Raw genomic sequence first — 19,434 nt, forward strand, 5'->3', positions numbered from 1 at the left:
GGCGGACAGGGACGAGTGTGGCTGTGGAGCGGGACCCGCTGCGGGTGATTTTCGCGTGCTGCGGACGCCGTCAGACTGTGTGACTTGTTCGCGGGTGGGACTGCTGAGACGTGTGACGGCGCGAGCGTGGCTGAGGTGGCCTCTTCCACTGACGTTTAATTACCTCCGGCCGGGGCGCGAGCCACAGCGCTGGTTTGGCAGACGCTCATTTTCAATGACAGACGAGATGGCCGACGAGCTGACAGACCGGACTGCCGTGGGAGCACCTGAGCGACGTGGTGCCTGTCTGGACCAACCGTGTGATCAGAAAATGCGTGATGAAGTGGTGCGCGCTCTGCCGCAGAGCTGTGATTTCAGTGTGGGTGGGTGGGTGGGTGGATGGGGAGAGGTGTGATATGATCGATGACCGCCTACGTTTGACCGAGAACCGTGACCGCTGGTGGACTGACGCCTCATCAGGTCAGTGTCGCCTGGCGCCCGTCCGCGGCGGCTGCCGGCCGGGACCAACCGCGCCCGTCCGCTGGGAACGGTGCCTGACCGGGGTCCGGCGGGCCACGGCCGCTGCGGGCGGCGCCGCGCCGCCCTGACCTTGACGGAGACTGGGGGCACGTGCTGTGTGCGAGTGCCTGCGTTCTGCGTGGAGGCGAGAAGTACAAACGTTTGGTTCGTGACGTCACTGTTCACCCGAGACAATTAGATATACGTGCCGTGGCGCCTGGCCTGACTTTCCGACCCGTTTCTGCCACTCGGCGTTCGGTTATCGATGGATCCTGCGCGTCTGTTACTTGTTGGCTGCTCAAGCCCCTCGCCCCGGGCTCGGTGCAGCGACCGTCCCTTAGCGCTTCGTCATTGCTGCTGTGAGAAGAAGCTGGGTATTCTTGACGCGTGGGATTTTTGTCATAAAACGGCTCGTCTCGGGTTGGGCTGGGGGCCTCGGTCTCTGCTTGTGGGTTGCGCGGTGACGGTCCGTTAGTGGGCCGTTCGTGGGTCGCGGTTTATCGGCTAGTGCTAGTCCTGCTCGAGACTTCCTCGAGGGTTTCCTCATTGTCGACCATCTAGATCTTAGCTGTTTGATAAGTATTTCCTCTATCGGTGTCAGAGTTGAATTGTAGGGTATTTTCTGTATGTTGTGTTAAGTCAGCCGTTCGGCGTGTCTCGCCGCTCCACGTGTGATGCGTGATTCTGTCGTGGCCGCCTGCTGGTATTAAGTGACCGAAATACATGACTGAGCCCCACATGCCAATTATGGGCAGGTGCCGAACCTGCATCTAGCAACGAATGTGTGACGAGAAGAAACCAATGCAGGCGTGGCATTGCTTAACGTGGGGCTGACGGCTGCAGCACACGGTTGTGGTGTAGAGGGCATTTTTTTTTTTAAAAATGTTACGTCACACCACATTTAAGCTGCCTTCTTTTTCGGTAACAGTCTAGGTACTCGAATGCATGCTTCCGTAATGAGGTTAAGTGTCACGTGTCACGAGAGAAATGGTTGCGAGACAGTTGTTATATTTGGGGGACAAGGACAATGGTGGTGTGGGGGTCGACGAATTGATTATCCTGTTGGTGCGTTCATAGTAGATAAGCCACGGAGAACACGCATTTTACTTTAAAGTCGAGGGGAGTAAAGCTTTCTCTAAACTGAGAAAGATACGGCCACCCTTCCGCGCCGACCACAATGTAAACAACGTGCATTCTTGACGGGGTAATGTCGAAATCCAAGGTTGACAGCGCCCCCTTCCTTCGTGCGTAGTGTAGCCCCATGAAGTCAGCTGACTTGTCAGCAGCTGATGGGAGCGGCCCGTTCGTGACATATGCACCGCGTTGCGGCGTAAGCGCCACGCAGCGGTTTTATCGCACGCTAGGCCTGTTACGGCGCCGTGCCCCGTGCTGCATTCAGGTTTGGGGCGTCTGGTCCGGACCGCGCGGGATCGGGTCCGTATTTTATGTATGAAGGTTGAAAAGGTAATAAGGCATGAATTCAGAGTTACTTTGAGTACTCTTCGTGGTCGCTTGCACTGGAGATGGGACAAGGGTAAACCGCATTAACTTCGCTGGCTTGAGATGTCGGGATCGTCGGCTCCGGGTGATGGACTGGCTGGTGCTTGACCTACTGAAGATGGTTTATTTTTATATGAACATTGTAGTAAATGGAAAGTATATACCAGGCTGAGCAAAGATAATGGATTCTTTTTAGACCTTCCGATTTTTGTAGAGCATGACATTTATGACAGTAGGCATGTTTACCCATGAGGCCAATTTGGAACGAAGATGTATATAGGCTTATACATTGGAGGAAGTGTAATAAATGTTGTTGCACAATATCATTGTTTCTAAATTTTGAAAGTGATGATTATGCAATGATAGCATTCACAATTCACTCATCAGCTGCTTTGTCAGCTGCTCAGCTGCTACTTTTGTGAGGGCATGATTCAGGTTCGGCATATGTAAAGTAGGGATTTGGTACTGTGGATGGAGTTCTCACAGGCTGGCTTGGAGGCTTGCAACATCCCATGTTCCCTACCCCAGCCTGCACCAGCCCACAAAACATGGCAGATTGCAATGAGATCTTGTTGGGTTGGTATTGAAGCAAGAATTAATATTTTTAGTACATTTTGGGTATCCTAGAGCAGCAATTCTTCAATTAGGGTAGCTCACCTTATTCTTGGGAAGCACATGATCCCTTGACACAGGTATTGGGCTGGATTGGATGATGTGTGGAACAGAAAAATGCATACCATGTTTGTTTTATTTGTCAGTTGTCCATTGCTCCCATATTATCTTGTACAGCCTTGGGTGTGACAGCCTTAGCAGCATTCCTTTAGCCAGAGATGTACCAATTAAATTGAAGTGCTTGGACCAAAATTTGTCACATGATCAAAGCATCTTTCTTGTGATCTCTGCTTTTTGTGCTCAATAGGCAGACCAGTTGAAAAACATCTGTATGATGCTGCTCAGCAGTTAATGTGAAGTACCTCTTTCAGACCATTAGATTTTACTGTTTGTATTTCAATATGTTCAATATATTTCTAATTGCTAAAAATTTTGTAAGTAAAGATGGAATGCAAATTGTTGGATGATAAATTCAGTGCCATTTGACTCTGGGTACCTTGATCAGTAGGGGTAATGAAAAGCCAGGAGTTGTGAATAAGATTGTAGAGACAATCTTGGGAACCCCGTGGTCATCAGATTATCTGGGCTCCTGCCCCCAACAGATAAATTGACCGCCCTATTTGGGGTAGAGTTGGACGTGCCCGAAGTATCTTGATAACTGGTCTGACACCTTTGCAACCTGGCTGATCTTCACTGTCAACACTGGAAACTGGCATGCATGGCAGCATGCTATGCTGAATGTAGCCAGGAAGCTGATGTTGGCTGTTGTGTTTTGTCATAGCATCTCTGTGGATTTCATTTTACTGTTTATTATTTAGTAAGATATTGATTATCATGTTAAGGTGAGACCAAAAAGGCTGAGCTGGGATTGGCCAGCCTGATGAATGGCTGGCCAATGAGCCTATTAAAAAGACTGACTTAAGAGATGACCTAGCCTAGCTCAGTCTAGTCTGGCCCAACCAAACTCATCTGGTTCTGTGTGGTCCTCTGCAATATTTAATAGTTTGGTAGTTTAGGAGGAGTAACCTTTACTTTCTCATGCCACCACAGAATGCAGCAACTGGTGACAGCTTGTTACCAGCTGGCATCAGCATTCTTTGTTGCATCATCAGCTGCTTTATGCGACTGAGCATGCCAGGTTGTACCATGGGAGATGGATTATAATCCAATTCAGGATACAATTTAGGATATTAGGCAGTTTGATATATTGCATGCAAGGTGTTATTTTGCAGTTAATAATGTTTTTTGCAGCAACTTTATGTTGGTAATGTCCTGCTTGCGACATTGTGGTTTCAAGAGGTTTCATATGGTGACAAGTCTCAAGTGAATTAAGATATTTTTTAACATGCCTGCAGTCATTGTGGTATGGTTAGATAGCTCCTGTTGTTAAGAAATTCATGAAAACAGAAAGATTGAATTTGAAGATGGTTAAGTTTTCATTGTATTTTATGCCAAATCTTGCTCTATTTGGATCATATTTTCATGTTATTGAACCAATTTAACTGAAAATATTTTGTGAACCTGCAAACCACTTACCTGTGAAAAAGATCATTAAATTTGTTGGAGGCTCATTAGTTGTACTTAGCAATGCTCGACCAGGAATTTAAATTGCACAGAGCCTGACAGTTTGCTGACCAATCAGATGTGCTGTTCCCTGCCGAATACTGTGTTTTTGATGTGTTGTTAACTACAATGTATTTTGCTTTACCACTACTTTCTTGTTTCAGGCTGCAAGCTCAGGGTACCTGTGTATGGTCTCAAGATGGGGAAATTTCTCTCCAAGATATTTGGCAACAAGGAAATACGAATTTTGATGCTGGGACTGGATGCCTCTGGAAAAACCAGTATCCTTTGTAGCATGAGTTTATGTGCATGATTCATAATCATTAGAGTGGTAGGGAGGTGCAATAAGGTGGCTTATCTTCCTCTGTGCCCTGTTTCCAACCCATGCCAAGGTGTGCACATGCTTAATTCACCAAGTAGTGTATTCTGCTCATAGTGGCATGCCCTGAGATTGTACTCAAAGACAAATGAGGTCATTTTCAAACAGGAGGTGTTTTGCCTTCTGACAACTATGGTGGGGCTTTGTTAATGTTTGAAGATCATTTTCTGTGGGGGACAGAGTATGCTTTGAGGCGTGTTTATTGTGTGCACTCGGCTTTAAAGAGGACATTTTCACATTGTCTTCTTAGATGATTGCTTGCTTCCATCAGCTCCACACTTTCAGAGGCTCTGTGTCTGTTGTAATCCCCAAGATCTCCTTGACAAATCATTTTCAGCAATCCTTTACAAGCTTAAATTGGGCCAGTCGGTTACGACAATACCTACGGTGGGATTCAACGTGGAAACGGTGTCATACAAGAACGTCAAGTTCAACGTTTGGGTATGTGGAATGCCGCTATCATCTATTCTGCTGCCCTTCTTTGCCTAGTATCTTGACTTTGTTGTTAAAGTCACAGTGACAGTCACAGTCACAGTCACTGACTTTGTTTATCGACCATGAGCCATGTGAGACGCGCATCTGTTCATTGATATGGTCTGTGACTGGCTTTTCGGTGGTTTCGAAAAGTTTTTCGGTGGCTTTCGATGGGCACTGCTTGCTGGAAATGAGGATGTTTTATGTTAACGTTCCTTTGCTGTATGGCGGCTGAGCTGCGGGCGCCCAAGGTGAGTTCATCGGGGTGCTGTGTGCTGGAGAAACACTACCAACTCTCGCACAGCCTGGCCAGATAAGGGTCGCTCAGCTGCCGACTCAGATCTCCAGAGCACCGAGAACTTCCCGCTCAGTTCCCCGCTGCTATCCAGAGTTAAAACCCCACATGTTTATTTTTGGTCTATTGTTTTTCATGCCATTTGATTGATGTTCTCGAACTGAATTCGGTTATTTTAATTATTGGTTGAAACTTTCACAAGCTTTTAGCTAAAGAAAGGGCTAACAGTGTGTGAAAATTTCAACTGATGGTTTAAATAACCGAATTCAGCTCGAAGACAGACCAAGTGACATCAAACACTCAAAATGGCCAAAACTGAACATTTGGTGTTTTGCCTTTGGACGGCAGGCCAGATCACCGGTGACTGCCAGCTGCGTGCGGACGTCCATCACGGGTGTGCCTGGGACCGCGATGTGCGGCGGTTAACGCGTGCCCTGGCGGCCGGCGCTGCTGACCTGGTCCGCCCGTCGGCAGGACGTGGGCGGCCAGGACAAGATCCGGCCGCTCTGGCGGCACTACTACACCGGCACGCACGGCCTCATCTTCGTGGTGGACTGCGCCGACCGCGACCGCATCGATGAGGCGCGTCAGGAGCTGCACCGCATCATCAACGACAGAGAGATGCGACACGCCATCGTCCTGGTGTTCGCCAACAAACAGGACCTGCCAGACGGTGAGCGGCGGCCGGGCAGGGGACGCGCTGCGTGGCCGGTTAGAGGGCGCGGCGCTGGGAGGGTGCGTGGGGGCGTGCGCCAGACAGCTGGACAGGGGGCGAGCTGCGCGGCCGGGTAGGGGGCGCGCGTTGAGAGGCTGGGGCAGGGGCGTGCACTGGGCAGCCCCGGGCAGGGGCGTTTTTGTATGCCACGTGGCGGTCTGGTCCATCTGATTTAGCTTTTTGGAGTGGCATGCAATATTTGTATTGGGGGGGGGGGGGTCTGCTTATGCGTAGCGCCATCGCAGGCGCTGATTCTAAGAACCACCGCCCTGCCTTGTCGGCGTCGTCTCTTTTGGCAGCTGCCGGTAATCGTCAGTGTGCTTGTTATTCGATGCAATTGATTGTCTATTGCTGATGCGGGAAGTCCTTTGTCACTGTTGGTGTGTCTCAGTCTTGTTTTGCCGCCACTGTTGTCGCTGCTCCCGTCTGTTCTCCCTCCCTCCTAGACCATGTTGTCCCCCCCCCCCCCCTGTTCGTCAGCCTCTCCCCGCCACTGTTACGTCATTGCTGGGCCGACCCTTCCTCCCCATTGAGCCCTCTGTCCTCCTGGCTGAGCAGTGGCTCTAAGTATCTTAACGTTCACTATTACCTCCTGATATGTCGGAAGACCACTTACTGTAAAGTCTCTTATCATCATTAATATTGGAAAACACCATTGTGGGCGACGCCGAGTCACGTGATCTCCCTGTTCATTGACCTCCTCCCAGTTTCGACTCCGCTGGTAACCTGCCGACCGTAATGTCCTCACTGGCCTGTCAATCCTCCCAGGTGAGCTGCCAGCCTCTCCGAAACCGTCATCCTTTCCGCTGATGTATCAGCCCGCCACCCCTCCCCGTGCTGAGCTGGCTCCTCCCCGCTGATCTTGTGTGTCATTGGGGCTTTACGACGCACTCAGCTGCTGAGGCTATATGGCTTCGCCTGCCTCTCACCCTGGCAGGAAGGGCGGGCACCGCGGGGAGTCGAACCCCGTACCTCTGGTTTCCCAGACGCGCAATAGTTAACGCATCCCCTGCTGATCTTCGTACAAGACTCGCTGAAGCGCAGTCGTTTGGTTTGGTTCGGATGGTTTGGTTTCCGCCAATGATGACCGTTCATGGTTATTGGGTGAAGAGGAGAAGTGAGTAGTAGGCAAGACTGTGGCCATGGTGGGAGGCTTCATTTAAGGCGCCTCAACCCGCGCAGCTGCTCTTGTTTGGGGTCCGTGCGCTCGCTCGGTCACTCCCGCCAACACGGCCGAGAAGCCGGCTCATGGCTGACCGCCGCGGCATGTCCCGGGTGGGACCTCATATTGCGAGGGTCCAGGGTGACCTGGTGAATGCGGGAAGCGCGTCGGATGACCGTCAATCCTCGTTTTCGAGCCGCGACTTGCCCCTTCTGAACCTGATTCGTCTGTCAGTGCGACTGACTCCGTTTTCTGTTCTATTACAGCAATGAAGCCGCACGAAATTCAGGAGAAGCTCGGCCTGACGCGTATAAACGACCGCAACTGGTACGTGCAACCGGCCTGCGCCACCACCGGCGACGGACTCTTTGAGGGCCTCGTGTGGCTGACGTCGAATCACAAGTCATGAGTGCGCTCGCTAGATGGCGTGGCCGTTTTTATATAGAAGCGGTGAGAAGAGGCACGGCCTGCGCCTACCGTGGGCGGCCGGACTATGTGCACAAGTGATAGGAGGGACTCTACGCAACCAATGATCAGGGAGTGTGCGTATTTGATTAGTCTTCTGTAGCGCGGCGTTTGTACGGACGAATCCGAATGCGTAGAGCTCCACGCATGCCAAACATCTCCCCGGCGGAGGGTGTCACAGCTTCGCGCGCTTCGTTTATCCTGGGTAGTGGCGTGATTCGTAACTTCGGCCGGCTCAGTTGTTACCTCTGTTATTCGTTGTCGTTATTGTAAATGTGCGTTGCCTCATTGGCTCATGGTGTGATGCGATGCGAATAGTCATTCCAGTCGTAGCCCGGGTGATTGACGCTGACGGCCGAGACGGGCCTTTTGCCCGCTAATGGCTTCTCGTGTAGTGATGTTGGGGCTTTTGGAGAGCTTTATATTGGTTTCCGCGCGGTGCCGGACTGCAGCACTCGGAACGGGGCTTGCCAAACGGACACACGCTCCGCCGGTGCGCGCGGCAGTCAAATGCCGCCTCCCGGTCTTTTATCAGCAACCTGCTCCACACAGGCGCGGGCGGCTAGCGCTGCCTAAGCTCGGTGCTTTTAAGTGGTGGCAGTTTGACTTAAGTTTCCGATTCGCGCTACTCTAACGTGTGACATGCTGCCGGCATCATGACGTCGCTGTTTAGCGGGCGCGGAGTGCTTGACGGTGAGTAGTGTTACTCTTCTTGTATGTAACCAAGTGCTGCCTGGCCGGTGGGGGACGCGGGAGCGTGCCGCAGGTGCTCGGTTCCAGCAGGGCCCGTCCCGCTGGTGAAACAGTTGGCGGCCTCACTGACGACCGCAGCACCCGCTGAGACCGACAAAACCCGGCCCCTGCTGGCAGCTCAGATCAGGGCCTGCCCGCGGGCGGCTCTATATTTTAACCCCGAACGCTTTGTTCTCCAGCGCGACCGAGTGGTAGACAGGCTACCCCGCTTGTGTACCTGGAAGAGGGCTCCCCGGGGTGTGACCGGTCACGTGTGTTCACCGCTGGCCGTGACACCTGCACACGTGGTGCTCCATGCCGCCTGCTATGTATGCCAGCGCTGTTAGTGGAGCCCGCGCGCCGAAAGTCGTTTCTTACCGGGGCTTTGACAGATTTCGCCCCGCATTGTCACGTGGATACGGCACAAAATACAGATCGGGAGAAGGCGCTGCGAATCTGACTGAACGCGCATGGCATGGATTCACACGTGCCCGAGAAACCGGCCCGGCGCAGATTCTTGCCGAGGGTCCGCATCATCGGCAGATGTTTGTCGTTATCACTTATGTATCGATATCGTTTTCAAAAGCGCAGGCGGTCGCTTGTCGGTGTAATACCATTCACTTTTTTCAATTTACGTAGCCTGGAGGGATTCCAACTTGTTGCAGTGAGATACCAATGCAGTTCCTCGTGTGTCCTTGAGTATTATGGCCACGCTGATCGGTGTCCCCATTGATGCCGCTGGCTCGTGTCCGTAGTGGCGTCACTGGCTCACACGACCGATTGGGGCCGGTGCAGCTGGCGCATGCCGAAGCCGGGCTCCTCCTGCGCGCGGACCACCTCTGCCAGGCTGTTGGGCAGCGGGGTGTCGTTGTCGCTCATCTCGGAGATCCGCCGTACCTTCTCCAGCGCCTGTCGGCACCGCGGCGCGTCACACACCGCACCGGAGGCCCGTCGTGTCGGCGCAGCGTTACACACCGCACGGGAGGCCCGTCATGTCGGCGCCGCATCGCGTCACACACTGCACCTGAGGCCCGTCATGTCGCGTTGCATCGCACACCGCACAGGAGGCCCGTCATGTTGGCCGCCGCGCGCGTCACGCACCGCGCCGGAGGCCCGTCATGTCGGCGCAGCGTTACACACCGCACGGGAGGCCCGTCATGTCGGCGCAGCGTCACACCGCACCGGAGGCCCGTCATGTCGGCGCAGCGTTACACACCGCACGGGAGGCCCGTCATGTCGGCGCGCATCGCGTCACACACTGCACCTGAGGTCCGTCATGTCGGCGCAGCGTTACACACCGCACGGGAGGCCCGTCATGTCGGCGCCGCATCGCGTCACACACTGCACCTGAGGCCCGTCATGTCGGCGCGGCGCCTGGAAGGGGCGTGGAACTGGCTACCAACTTTCATTCGCTTGTTTTCTGTGTGCGGGGACGGGAGATACTCTGCCCGGACAGGTATGGACTATGGATGTTTAAAAATGGTCAGGGTCCCTGAAAAGGGTTTTACTGAACGGAGGTATGCCTTACTATTATAAATCGTTGGCTTCAACAGGCAGGGTTCCCTAACATGAAGCTCTCAAGCAATCTGGCTTGCTGCTGGCATATACGTAAAATTACTTGGTCGACGGTGCAGTGACACGATAACATCGATGCTTAAGGCTATAATGTTTTAATAATTTCTAGGTTATTGGCACTCTCTTTACTAACACGTTTTGACGATGCTTCTGACTACAACCCATCCTCCAATTTCAAACCCGGTCCCTCGCAGAACTGTGCCGGCGAAACCTGAATGCCCGAACTTGTTCCCTGCTAGCTGTCTTGCATGGAACTATGGCAGGTAGCCCGAGGGATGGGGGTAAAACAGAGGCCTTCTGCCATTTGCCCGCTCACTGCTTCGTCCACATCCCCGCGACGTCCCGTTTATCCGGGGTAAGCTGTAACATCAGTCTTGAAGGAGCTGAAATGCTCTTGTTGGGAACCCTGCCCGAGCGCCCACACACGGCCCAAAGAAGGTTTCGTCCACCACCGCGACATGTCCTGTGCTGGGCATGTCTTGGTGGCGGACGACACCCAGTTGCAAGCAGTCTTCTCCCACCTCTTTCCACTCCCCTTTATCCCATAGTCTTGAAAGGATCAGTGCTGGTCAATACGCCTCTTATCCTGACTCAGCAAACAAAAGATCTCAGGGGGCGTTCTCGAAGGCCATTAGACATTGTCAAGGCGTCCCACTCAACGAACTTTCGATCAGACTCGGGAGTCGCGTTGTCGACGTGAAGTACGAAATGTACTGGAGATTGGTGAGCAAGGGGAGCGAGAAGCATCGCTTCTGACGGGCGTCTGCGAAGACCAGTCGAACTTACATGGAGATAGCAGAAGTCGCTCTCGGCGGCCTTGTGCCTCTCCAGGAACTGCTGCAGGTAGCGGCGGAAGGCCGTGCTGACCCGCTGGCGGTTGGGCGGCGGCACGTAGCCGAAGTAGTAACGGTCCGTCACTCGCTTCTTCTTGGGCTTCAGCACCATCTCTGCCGGGACGCTATTTTTGGTCAGTCAGGTCGTTGGGACATTGAAGTCTTGAAAGCAGCAGTGTTATTTTTGGTCAGGCAGGTCGTCAGTCAGGTCTGTGCAATATTGAACATGCGGCAACTGTGGGCTGCAAGACATGCTGCGTGGCGGTGCATCCTTGTGGGCAGGGACGACCAGGCACCTTACGATAAACATGCGTAACATTTGTATTTGGGTTCTGGGCGTCACCTCAGCAGTAAAGCGTTAGAAAAGCTTTATGATGCATGATTATCACGTGAGGCTAGAAGCACAGCTGAGTTACTTCTGGTGAACTTTTCCCGTACATCCTTTGGTTCCCGATATTGGCCGTGGTGAATATGCTGGTGACAGCCTCCGCACGGCCTCTAGGTGGTCGGTGCCAAAACTTGTCACATGACCGCACCCGTGCTGCTTCCGCGGGCTAAATCCACCTGAAAGCCCGGTTTGCCTTCGACGGCGGCATCTGCGCCTCACTGGTGCCGAGCAGCAAGAGCAGCGCCGCGAGATCAGCGCGCTGTTCGCGGCATTCCCGTTTGCGTCGATCACGCGGCGTCCTGGTTCGCGGTGTCGCCGTTAGAGGTCAGGAGAGATCTGCACCGACCTGCCAGGAGAGTGGATGGCAGGAGGGGTCTGCCCCGATCCGTCAGGAGAGAGGATGGCAGGAGAGGTCTGCACCGATCTGCCTGGAGAGCGGAGGGCAGATGAGGTCTGCATCGACCTGCCAAGAGAGCGGAGGGCAGGAGAGGTCTGCACCGACCTGCCAGGAGAGAGGAGGGCAGGAGACGGCCGCTGTAGTCGTGCAGTGGCGCCGCCAGCCCCTTCAGGCGCAGCTTCTCGATAATGGAGGCCGCCACGAACTCGTTTAGCTGCGGGCAGAAGTGAGGCCAGGACGCGGCAGCAGCCACTCTGCCTGGGTGTCCATGCGCTGTCTGTGCACTGCCACCTATATGACCCGATACTGGCTGGCTGTCACGCTCAGTAGAATTCATAAGGTATAGTTTAATGTCTGCTCCAAAATTTGGTGCCATCCGACCTTTTTCTTAACGCAGAGCTTTATCCTTCATCCCTGATTTCCGGAACAAGCTGCAAGAATCGGACGAGGTGTAAGTTCCGTCCTGACGGGAGCACCGCCGAAGCTTCCACTCCTAGCCAAAGATGGTTTCCTGTGCAGGGAAGTACCTGGGATGGCTCTAGATGTAATCAGTCTTGTCCCAACATTCTCTCCACTCACCTTCATCGCACCGCCCTGAAACGTTTAGTGATGGCCGATGGAGCTCTAATCCAAACATGCTGAACCAAAATCAGCAGTGAAGTCCCCTCTCCTCCGAAAAAGGTGTTGGGTACGGAAGTTTTTTACTTTCATTAATTTCCTGCGATGCCATAGACCTTATGCTAGCTCTCAAAGGTGTGGATTCAGTTGTATCCCAAATAAACAACAACGTTCCCATGCCCGCGATGGCGACGATTCCCTATTCCATCAACGGCGATTATTAGGTAAACATCTTGGGAGAAAAGGCAGAACTACCTTCAACGTAGTGCAACGGTATCCATCCCAGGTGGAAACAGATACGATACCCCACCATTGCGGCTTTCAAATTGTTCAGACGAGATTGTCTTCTACTGACAACGCACTAAAGCCCCTCCGCCGTAAGTTGGCGTTCATCGCCGGCATTTCTTTCCGCAGTGACCAAGTACCGAGGTTTGCCCGGGACTCACCTTTGGATTGATTCGCATGAACTCGGGGTACTGTCCTGGTCCCCTGGCCGTGAGCGCTCGGTTCCGCCGTGCGGCGGGTGCAGCGAAGCAGTCGTGCGCCCCCGTACGGCGCTTCTCACAGGGCATGGGGCGCTGCGACCGAGCACTTCCGCTGTGAGGCGTGGCCGTCGGCAGGTGACGCCTCAGCACGTCAGGATATCCCACGGTCAGAGCAATTCTCTGATAGAGGATACTAGGCCCGGGAAAACCATGCAGCCTCGTCCTCGTCCGCGTCAGCCAGGCATGTGAAACAGCATGTAGCCAGAAAGGGCTGCGGAGCAGGTCATACAGGGTCGCCCGCCCCCGCGAAATTGAATTGTTAGGTCTCGGGCTCGCACATCTGTACGTCACGACCCACGTACCTTGCCAGCCAGACTGATGTCGACGGTGTGCCAATGCGGAACGGACCCAGGATGAACCAGATTTTGCCTGCCGTCCGGATCTGCCACCACGCTGGTGAGTCGGTTTAGTTTGCCCGTATTGATTTGTTCCTTATACAGACGTGCAGTCAGGCTGGAGTTGTCCGTCCTGCTGTGCTTGGGGCTCTCACCCGTCTGAGACGTGGAAACCTTTTCCAACGACCGCTTTGGGGAAGACGTTGCCGATTGCTGCACCTGAGGGCCGTCGTCGGCATGGGCAGACGTGGAAGACTTCGTCTCCACGGGCGGATCGGTTGACGACTTCGCGGGTGATTGCTCCTGAAGGATATTACCGTCAGAGGCATGCATGGAGCCCTCCGCGGGAAGCTCGGTTGAAGATTTCACTGATGGTTGCGCTTGAGGGACATTGTCGCTGGATGCAGAAGCAGGAGCCTCCCCCACGGGCACCTCGGCTGAGGATATCACTGATGTTTGCTTCTGAGGGGCGTCGTCGCTTGACGCGGAGGCAGAAGCTTTTTCCACGGGCAGTTTGGTTGAAGACTTTACTGCTGGCTGCTGCTGGGGGGCATCTTCGCTTGAGGCAGAGGTGGAAGCCTTTTCCGCGGGCGATTTTGTTGAAGACCTCGCTGATGGTTCGGCCTGAACGGCATCGTCGCCAGAGGAAGACGCGGAAGCCTTCTCCACCGGCAATTTGGTTGAAGATGTTACTGATGGCTGTTTCTGAGGGGCACCGTCGCTAGAAGAAGAGGTGGAGGCCTTTTCCACCGGCAATTTAGTTGAAGATGTTACTGATGGCTGTTTCTGAGGGGCATCGTCGCTAGAAGAAGAGGTGGAGGCCTTTTCCACGGGCAATTTAGTTGAAGATGTTACTGATGGCTGTTTCTGAGAGGCATCGTCGCTAGAAGAAGAGGTGGAGGCCTTTTCCACTGGCAATTTAGTTGAAGATGTTACTGGTGACTGTTTCTGAGGGGGATCGTCGCTAGAGGAAGATGTGGAGGCCTTCTCCACAGGCAATTTGGTTGAAAATGTTACTGATGGTTGCTTCTGGGGGGCACCATCGCTGGGGGAAGACATGGAGGCCTTCTCCACGGGCAGTGTTGTTGAGGACTTCGTTGATGGTTGGGCCTGAGCAGTGTCGCCGCTAGAGGCAGTCGTTGAAGACTTCTCTTCGGGCAGCTTGGCTACAGGATCTGTTTGTGCCTCTCCTTGGGTGGTGTTGTCGGTAGACGCCGCGGGCCTGCTGGTTGCGTCTGCCTCGGGTTGAACACTTCCATCATTCCCGGATTCCACGTCCGCACCGGCCATTGCAAAGACAAAGCTAAATCTTGTGTAGTAGTATTTGATCTAAAAACGTTCTTTCCATTAGTCTCTGTGACGAATCATTTGTATGCGTTATTTTGGGGCTGGTAGTTAATGTTCAAATGTTCACCGAGGAACAACCATGCCCGGCCCATTCATGTCACTGCCTTATCAAGTCATGGTTAAGATTCAGTGCAGAGATAAAACAAAATCTACTGGTGTTATACCATTCAGTTAATTCATAGCACGGAGCTGACGGTTAAGTTGCTATAGGGCCTTGCGGTTAAGGCAACCTTATGTTTTGATTTATAAAAATGAAATACCACGTGCATTGGGCCAGTCAGTATCCGCCCATTTTGGACTGTAGGCTATCCACATGTCGGTGGTTAGGCATTTTAGTTTCTGAATGTAGAATTTGATGTAGAGGCGGTCTGCTGAACTCGGGCTACTCCCACCCAGCGCCGGCGCTCTGTACACATAGGCGTGGGCACCAGGGTGGTTGGGCAGGCCTTAAGGATGTTACACAGATGCTCGTGAATTCTTCACACTTATTGTCTTATAATTAATGTTACACCTCCACGAATAGTTGGAGTCTCCCCGCCCTCCTGCTCACATGCTTGTCTTGGAGGCCAGATTCTTCCAACCTTTGGATATATGTTGCATTAGGTCTATGATGGTGCATGAGAGACAAAATGGACCCGATTCTCCCCTTAAATTTCGGAATAAGCGCCGGATGGTTTTCTTCATATATGTCTATAGCTTTGGTGACACTAAATGTTGTTTCACACTTTTGTCTTTTGCTCAGACTGTCAGCTGTACGTCTATGGTAAGTTTTACGAAGGGTAGCGGCATAATCTGCAGGATGAGATAAATAGAACACGTAGAGCATTAAGTTGAAGGTCGCGGAAAGCAGAAGTAGGGGACATGTGCGTAATAAAGAATTGCATGTGGGTTCCAGCACTGTCAGCAACTGATCGACCAGTTGTGAAGTCAGCTGCGTCTCAAGGTTAGGGAAGGTAAGTCTATTATGATGGTCTGTCGTGCCAAAGTCACGTGTATATGACGAAACGACGCTATCAAGTCCAAAAATGAATTAAAACAGACAGAACGCTTTAGAAAGGCGCATGCTATGAAAATTCCAAGGTGGAGATCAGCCTGGGTAAGTGACCTATGACAAGCCTTCGAGTAAGTGTCACCTGTGGGCAAAAGGGCAACACTGCCAAGTCCAAGATAGTTCGAATGCACACAAAACGCAGCTTAAGAGCATACCACTTAAGATTGGCAGTAAAGACAATCTTTGGTCAGGGGCCTACACTGTAAGTTGATGATCGGTAAGTGACAGTTTTGTACAGAAAAGTTAACTACACAAAAACGTAACAACAGCGAAACGTATCGTTGACGAATAAGCCACGTTTCACTCCAGCATGACCAGATTAAAACCTTTCTAAGACATTGACCTGGCAAGACATGAACACCCAAGTTCCACAAGACCCAAAAATTGATCTGCGGTAACGTACTGAATCAAGAGGATGGGTGACGAGTTATGCGATTGGCTGGACAAGACAAAAGACGACATGAAGAAGTGTGAAACACGGCGGAGCGGGGCCCCGGTGTGCGCGGCATTCGTCCCATGTCCAAGTGGCAAGGGTCAAGTGCATCCCGATGCGAACGCGTCCCAGCATTGTTTCCTTCAGACGAGTGTTTTGATGTGATGTTACCATTGAAATGGCGCGGGCCCATTGGGGGGGGGGGGGAGATGTAAATGTACAGGGATGTAGTTTAGCAGAATAAGTTTGGGGGCAGGAGGAAAAATGACTTAAGCTGTTCACACAATGTTTTTAAAACACGGGTTTATCTCTGGATTAAATTTTTCATCTCAAAGTTGGAGTTGGAGCCTCACCCCAACCGGAAAGGAACCACACGCCTTTGACTGGGGCCCCACATCTCATAGATGTTGTCAGCAATGCCAGAGACCAGTGTTTTATTCACACAGATATCTGCAATACCAGAGAAAATATTCCAAGGATACAATTACATAAAGTGTGAGGTGTCGATGTGGCGATGTTTTTGACTTAACCAATGTTTAAATATGAGGAGGATCAGTGGAATGACCTGTTGTGTTTTGATAGGTTTGGTATATCTGATGACATTCAAATAAGCATTAGTTTGTTAGTGCGGACAAATAGACATTGGGTGACACAAAAATGGAGCGAAATTTGTGAAGGCTTATCGATAAAGACGTCAATCTCGCTGTTAGAAACGTTTCAGGGAAGCACGTTTTTTTACGAGAACACGCTATTTTTATCCAGTTCCCACTTAAATGGCATAGCCTTGACGAAATCATGCTGTTACATGATGGTGTATGTATAAACACATAACCATGCATCGTATCATTTATCAGGCAAACCGCCCACATTTACCGCCGCATATAAACCGCATATTTTAACTGCAGACGGTGTCTTATAAAAACGACAGTGTATTACTAAACGTAATCGCTCATTGGCTCACCAAACTTCAACTCGAAGGCTCGTCTGCTGACACAAGCGCTGCTTGCAAGAGCTTGTAATGGTGTTTTGCGTCTTCTTCTTTTGCGTCTTTTGCGTCAGTGCCGTTTCTGCCCACTGAGAGTGTTTTTGCAATGCATGCTGCTGTGACGTCACCACTTTGTCGCGCGCATCGACCCAGTGACATCAAAGCCATTTGTCTGAAGGTCACTGGGACCCAGAATGCAGAAAAAGGTAAGCTGCAGTGTGTTGTTGCATGTGAAAGGCATCTCCAGCTTGGTTACTTTCACTGCGGCTGGCGCGGGGTTGTGTAGTAGAAAGCACAATGCTTGCGCACGCTTTTAAACTCGGAGAAACGAGTAGCCATCCATGCAGAAGTAATATGGTATACTACAAGTCAGACGTAGTGACTTCTCAGTTAGTTAGCCACACGTAAGATGTCGACTTGTATCATTTTGTGAGGGCCCTGCTCGCACCCCACGTCGATTTGCCCCAGTTTCTCCTTGTACCAGTTTCCAGCAGTTAATGTCTCACCCACGCCTTCTGCTGCAAGTAATGCCGTTTTATTTGCAGGTGCATCGTTAACGGAGGCGGAAAATGTCCATGAAATGTTGGCGATAACGGTACGTATGCGAGGCAGCGAGTTGAAGGGCTGTCGAAGCATCTGAATTCGGCCGGCGTGATTCGTTGTCATCATCTTAAAGTCCGTAACGTTATTCAGGTAACCGTCGTTATCATCTTAAAGTCGCAACGGTATTCAGGTAACCGTCGTTAATCATCTTAAAGTCGTAGCGGTATTCAGGTAACTGTCGTTATCATCTTAAAGTCGTAACGGTATTCAGGGTAACCGTCATTATCATCTTAAAGTCGTAACGGTATTCAGGTAACCGTCGTTATCATCTTAAAGTCGTAACGGTATTCAGGTAATCGTCGTCATCATCTTAAAGTCGTTAACGGTATTCAGGTAACCGTCGTTATCATCTTAAAGTCGTAACGGTATTCAGGTAACGTCGTTATCATCTTAAAGTCGTAAACGGTATTCAGGTAACCGTCGTTATCATCTTAAAGTCGTAACGGGATTCAGGTAACCGTCGTTGCTATCTTAAAGTCGTAACGGTATTCAGGTAACCGTCGTTGTCATCTTAAAGTCGTACGGGATTCAGGTAACCGTCGTTATCATCTTAAAGTCGTAACGGGATTCAGGTAACCGTCGTTATCATCTTAAAGTCGTAACGGGATTCAGGTAACCGTCGTTATCATCTTAAAGTCGTAACGGGATTCAGGTAACCGTCGTTATCATCTTAAGAGTCGTAACGGGATTCCGGTGATGCTCATCAAAGCCGATGCCGAATTGGAGGCATAATCGATGAGCCCAGCCAGGAGCACTATGACAAACCACCACACGCTCATGACCGAGAGCGCGTTAAATAGCGTGGCTGGCACAACGGATGCCAGCTGAAGAGTGTCGTGCACCTGTTTTTGCGTGGTCGCGAGCCGCAACCCGCATGGTACCCATCAGCCACCTTCACGCCAGTGGTGGCGCGGCAGGGAGAAAAGGGAGCAAAATGATATTTTGTCCCCTCAAAATTTTGGGAGGGTTCTTTTCTGAGCCGCTGGTTCTAAAGCCACAACAATTTACCAAAATTCAGGTCAAGGAGTCTCCTTGTCTGGGCTAGGAAGTACCGAATCGGGATCAGAAAGCACTTTTCTGGATCAAGAGACCCGCATTCTGGACCAAGAGGCCCTATTTTGTGTTAAGGAGACCCCTCGCTGGTTCAGGAGGTCTCCGCAACCAGCTGGAGGTTTGCTGCTCTGGATTAGGAGGCATCTTCTATATTGAGTGAGGTTCTTTTCCAGACCAGGAGACTTCAATTCTAAACCAGGAGGATCCCACTAAACCAAGAGACCGCACCGCATGTGTCACAGGGCGGTTACTCCCGATCAGGACGGCCTGTTTTGGGATGATGAAACCTGTGCTAGATTCAGAGCTCCCTTCTATCAATCGGAAAGTCCCCGTTCTGGATTTGGGGTCGTCTCTGTCAATCAGAAGGATCCTGTTCTGGATAAGAAGGCTCCTCTATGCATCAAAAGCCCCTTTTATGGGGTTCTGTGACAAACTGCTACAACACAAACTTCTACCGACAAAAATGTTATGGCATTACTTCTATTGCAAATACCGTTACTTACACACAACATCACTGGTTCCAAAACATACGTGACATTAGTGCTACGCGACAAAATTTACGCTTCAAAAACCTTACTTGTCATTACCTGCATTGCAAAAACGTTTACAGCCACTGCTTACACGGCATTGCTTCTACTGCAATGACTTTTACGCGGCATGAATGTTACACGCCAAAAGTTATACTTTCAAACCGTCTTACTGTCATCATTTTTACTCCTAAAAGTTGTACAGGCTTTACGTATGCGTAACATTATCTCTACTGCTAATACTTGTCATGGACGGTCAAATGGGTGCACATCTGGCCGGGGTGAAAGAACAGTTCACAGGCTAGGAGGGAACCCTACTTGGGTAGAACTGCGATTGAATGTACCTGGT

The 19,434-nt window shown here is 51.4% G+C and overlaps 2 protein-coding genes across 5 annotated transcripts; one reads left to right on the top strand and one right to left on the bottom strand.

Moving 5' to 3' along the window:
- Window positions 1-1,897: 1,897 nt before the first annotated feature.
- LOC119099232 (ADP-ribosylation factor 6-like) lies at window positions 1,898-7,630 on the top strand. Its single transcript, XM_037222355.1, has 5 exons — window positions 1,898-1,962; window positions 4,338-4,454; window positions 4,890-4,993; window positions 5,796-5,994; window positions 7,465-7,630. The coding sequence occupies exons 2-5, from the start codon at window positions 4,373-4,375 to the stop codon at window positions 7,605-7,607; spliced, it is 528 nt and encodes a 175-aa protein (XP_037078250.1). The 5' UTR covers window positions 1,898-1,962; window positions 4,338-4,372; the 3' UTR covers window positions 7,608-7,630.
- A 1,358-nt stretch (window positions 7,631-8,988) lies between these two features.
- On the bottom strand, window positions 8,989-14,487 carry LOC119099230 (uncharacterized protein DDB_G0271670-like). 4 transcript variants are annotated; one of them, XM_037222344.1, is made up of 5 exons: window positions 13,054-14,487; window positions 12,653-12,784; window positions 11,694-11,802; window positions 10,757-10,917; window positions 8,989-9,304 (listed from the first exon to the last, which is right to left on the bottom strand). In XM_037222344.1, exons 1-5 carry the CDS (start codon window positions 14,374-14,376, stop codon window positions 9,164-9,166), a joined length of 1,866 nt encoding a protein of 621 aa, XP_037078239.1. In that variant the 5' UTR covers window positions 14,377-14,487; the 3' UTR covers window positions 8,989-9,163. The 4 variants fall into 4 exon arrangements, with proteins under 4 accessions (XP_037078239.1, XP_037078240.1, XP_037078242.1 ...); XM_037222345.1 differs by lacking the exon at window positions 12,653-12,784; XM_037222346.1 differs by lacking the exon at window positions 8,989-9,304 and having other exon boundaries at window positions 10,874-10,928.
- Between the last annotated feature and the right edge of the window lie 4,947 nt (window positions 14,488-19,434).

This window comes from Pollicipes pollicipes, unplaced genomic scaffold (assembly GCF_011947565.3).
Source record: "Pollicipes pollicipes isolate AB1234 unplaced genomic scaffold, Ppol_2.1 Scaffold_4740;HRSCAF=5597_pilon_pilon_pilon, whole genome shotgun sequence".
Taxonomy (NCBI): domain Eukaryota; kingdom Metazoa; phylum Arthropoda; class Thecostraca; order Pollicipedomorpha; family Pollicipedidae; genus Pollicipes; species Pollicipes pollicipes.

Bases quoted from the DNA above. Each gene is read 5' to 3' on its own strand.
- LOC119099232 (XM_037222355.1), top strand. From the start codon at position 4,373: ATGGGGAAATTTCTCTCCAAGATATTTGGCAACAAGGAAATACGAATT. The intron at 4,455-4,889 runs GTATCCTTTGTA...AATCATTTTCAG, and splicing joins GGATGCCTCTGGAAAAACCA to CAATCCTTTACAAGCTTAAA. The intron at 5,995-7,464 runs GTGAGCGGCGGC...GTTCTATTACAG, and splicing joins CAAACAGGACCTGCCAGACG to CAATGAAGCCGCACGAAATT.
- LOC119099230 (XM_037222344.1), bottom strand. From the start codon at position 14,376: ATGGCCGGTGCGGACGTGGAATCCGGGAATGATGGAAGTGTTCAACCC. The intron at 11,803-12,652 runs GTGAGTCCCGGG...TTCTGCCCGCAG, and splicing joins TCATGCGAATCAATCCAAAG to CTAAACGAGTTCGTGGCGGC. The intron at 9,305-10,756 runs GTAAGTTCGACT...CGGTGCCGACAG, and splicing joins GCGACTTCTGCTATCTCCAT to GCGCTGGAGAAGGTACGGCG.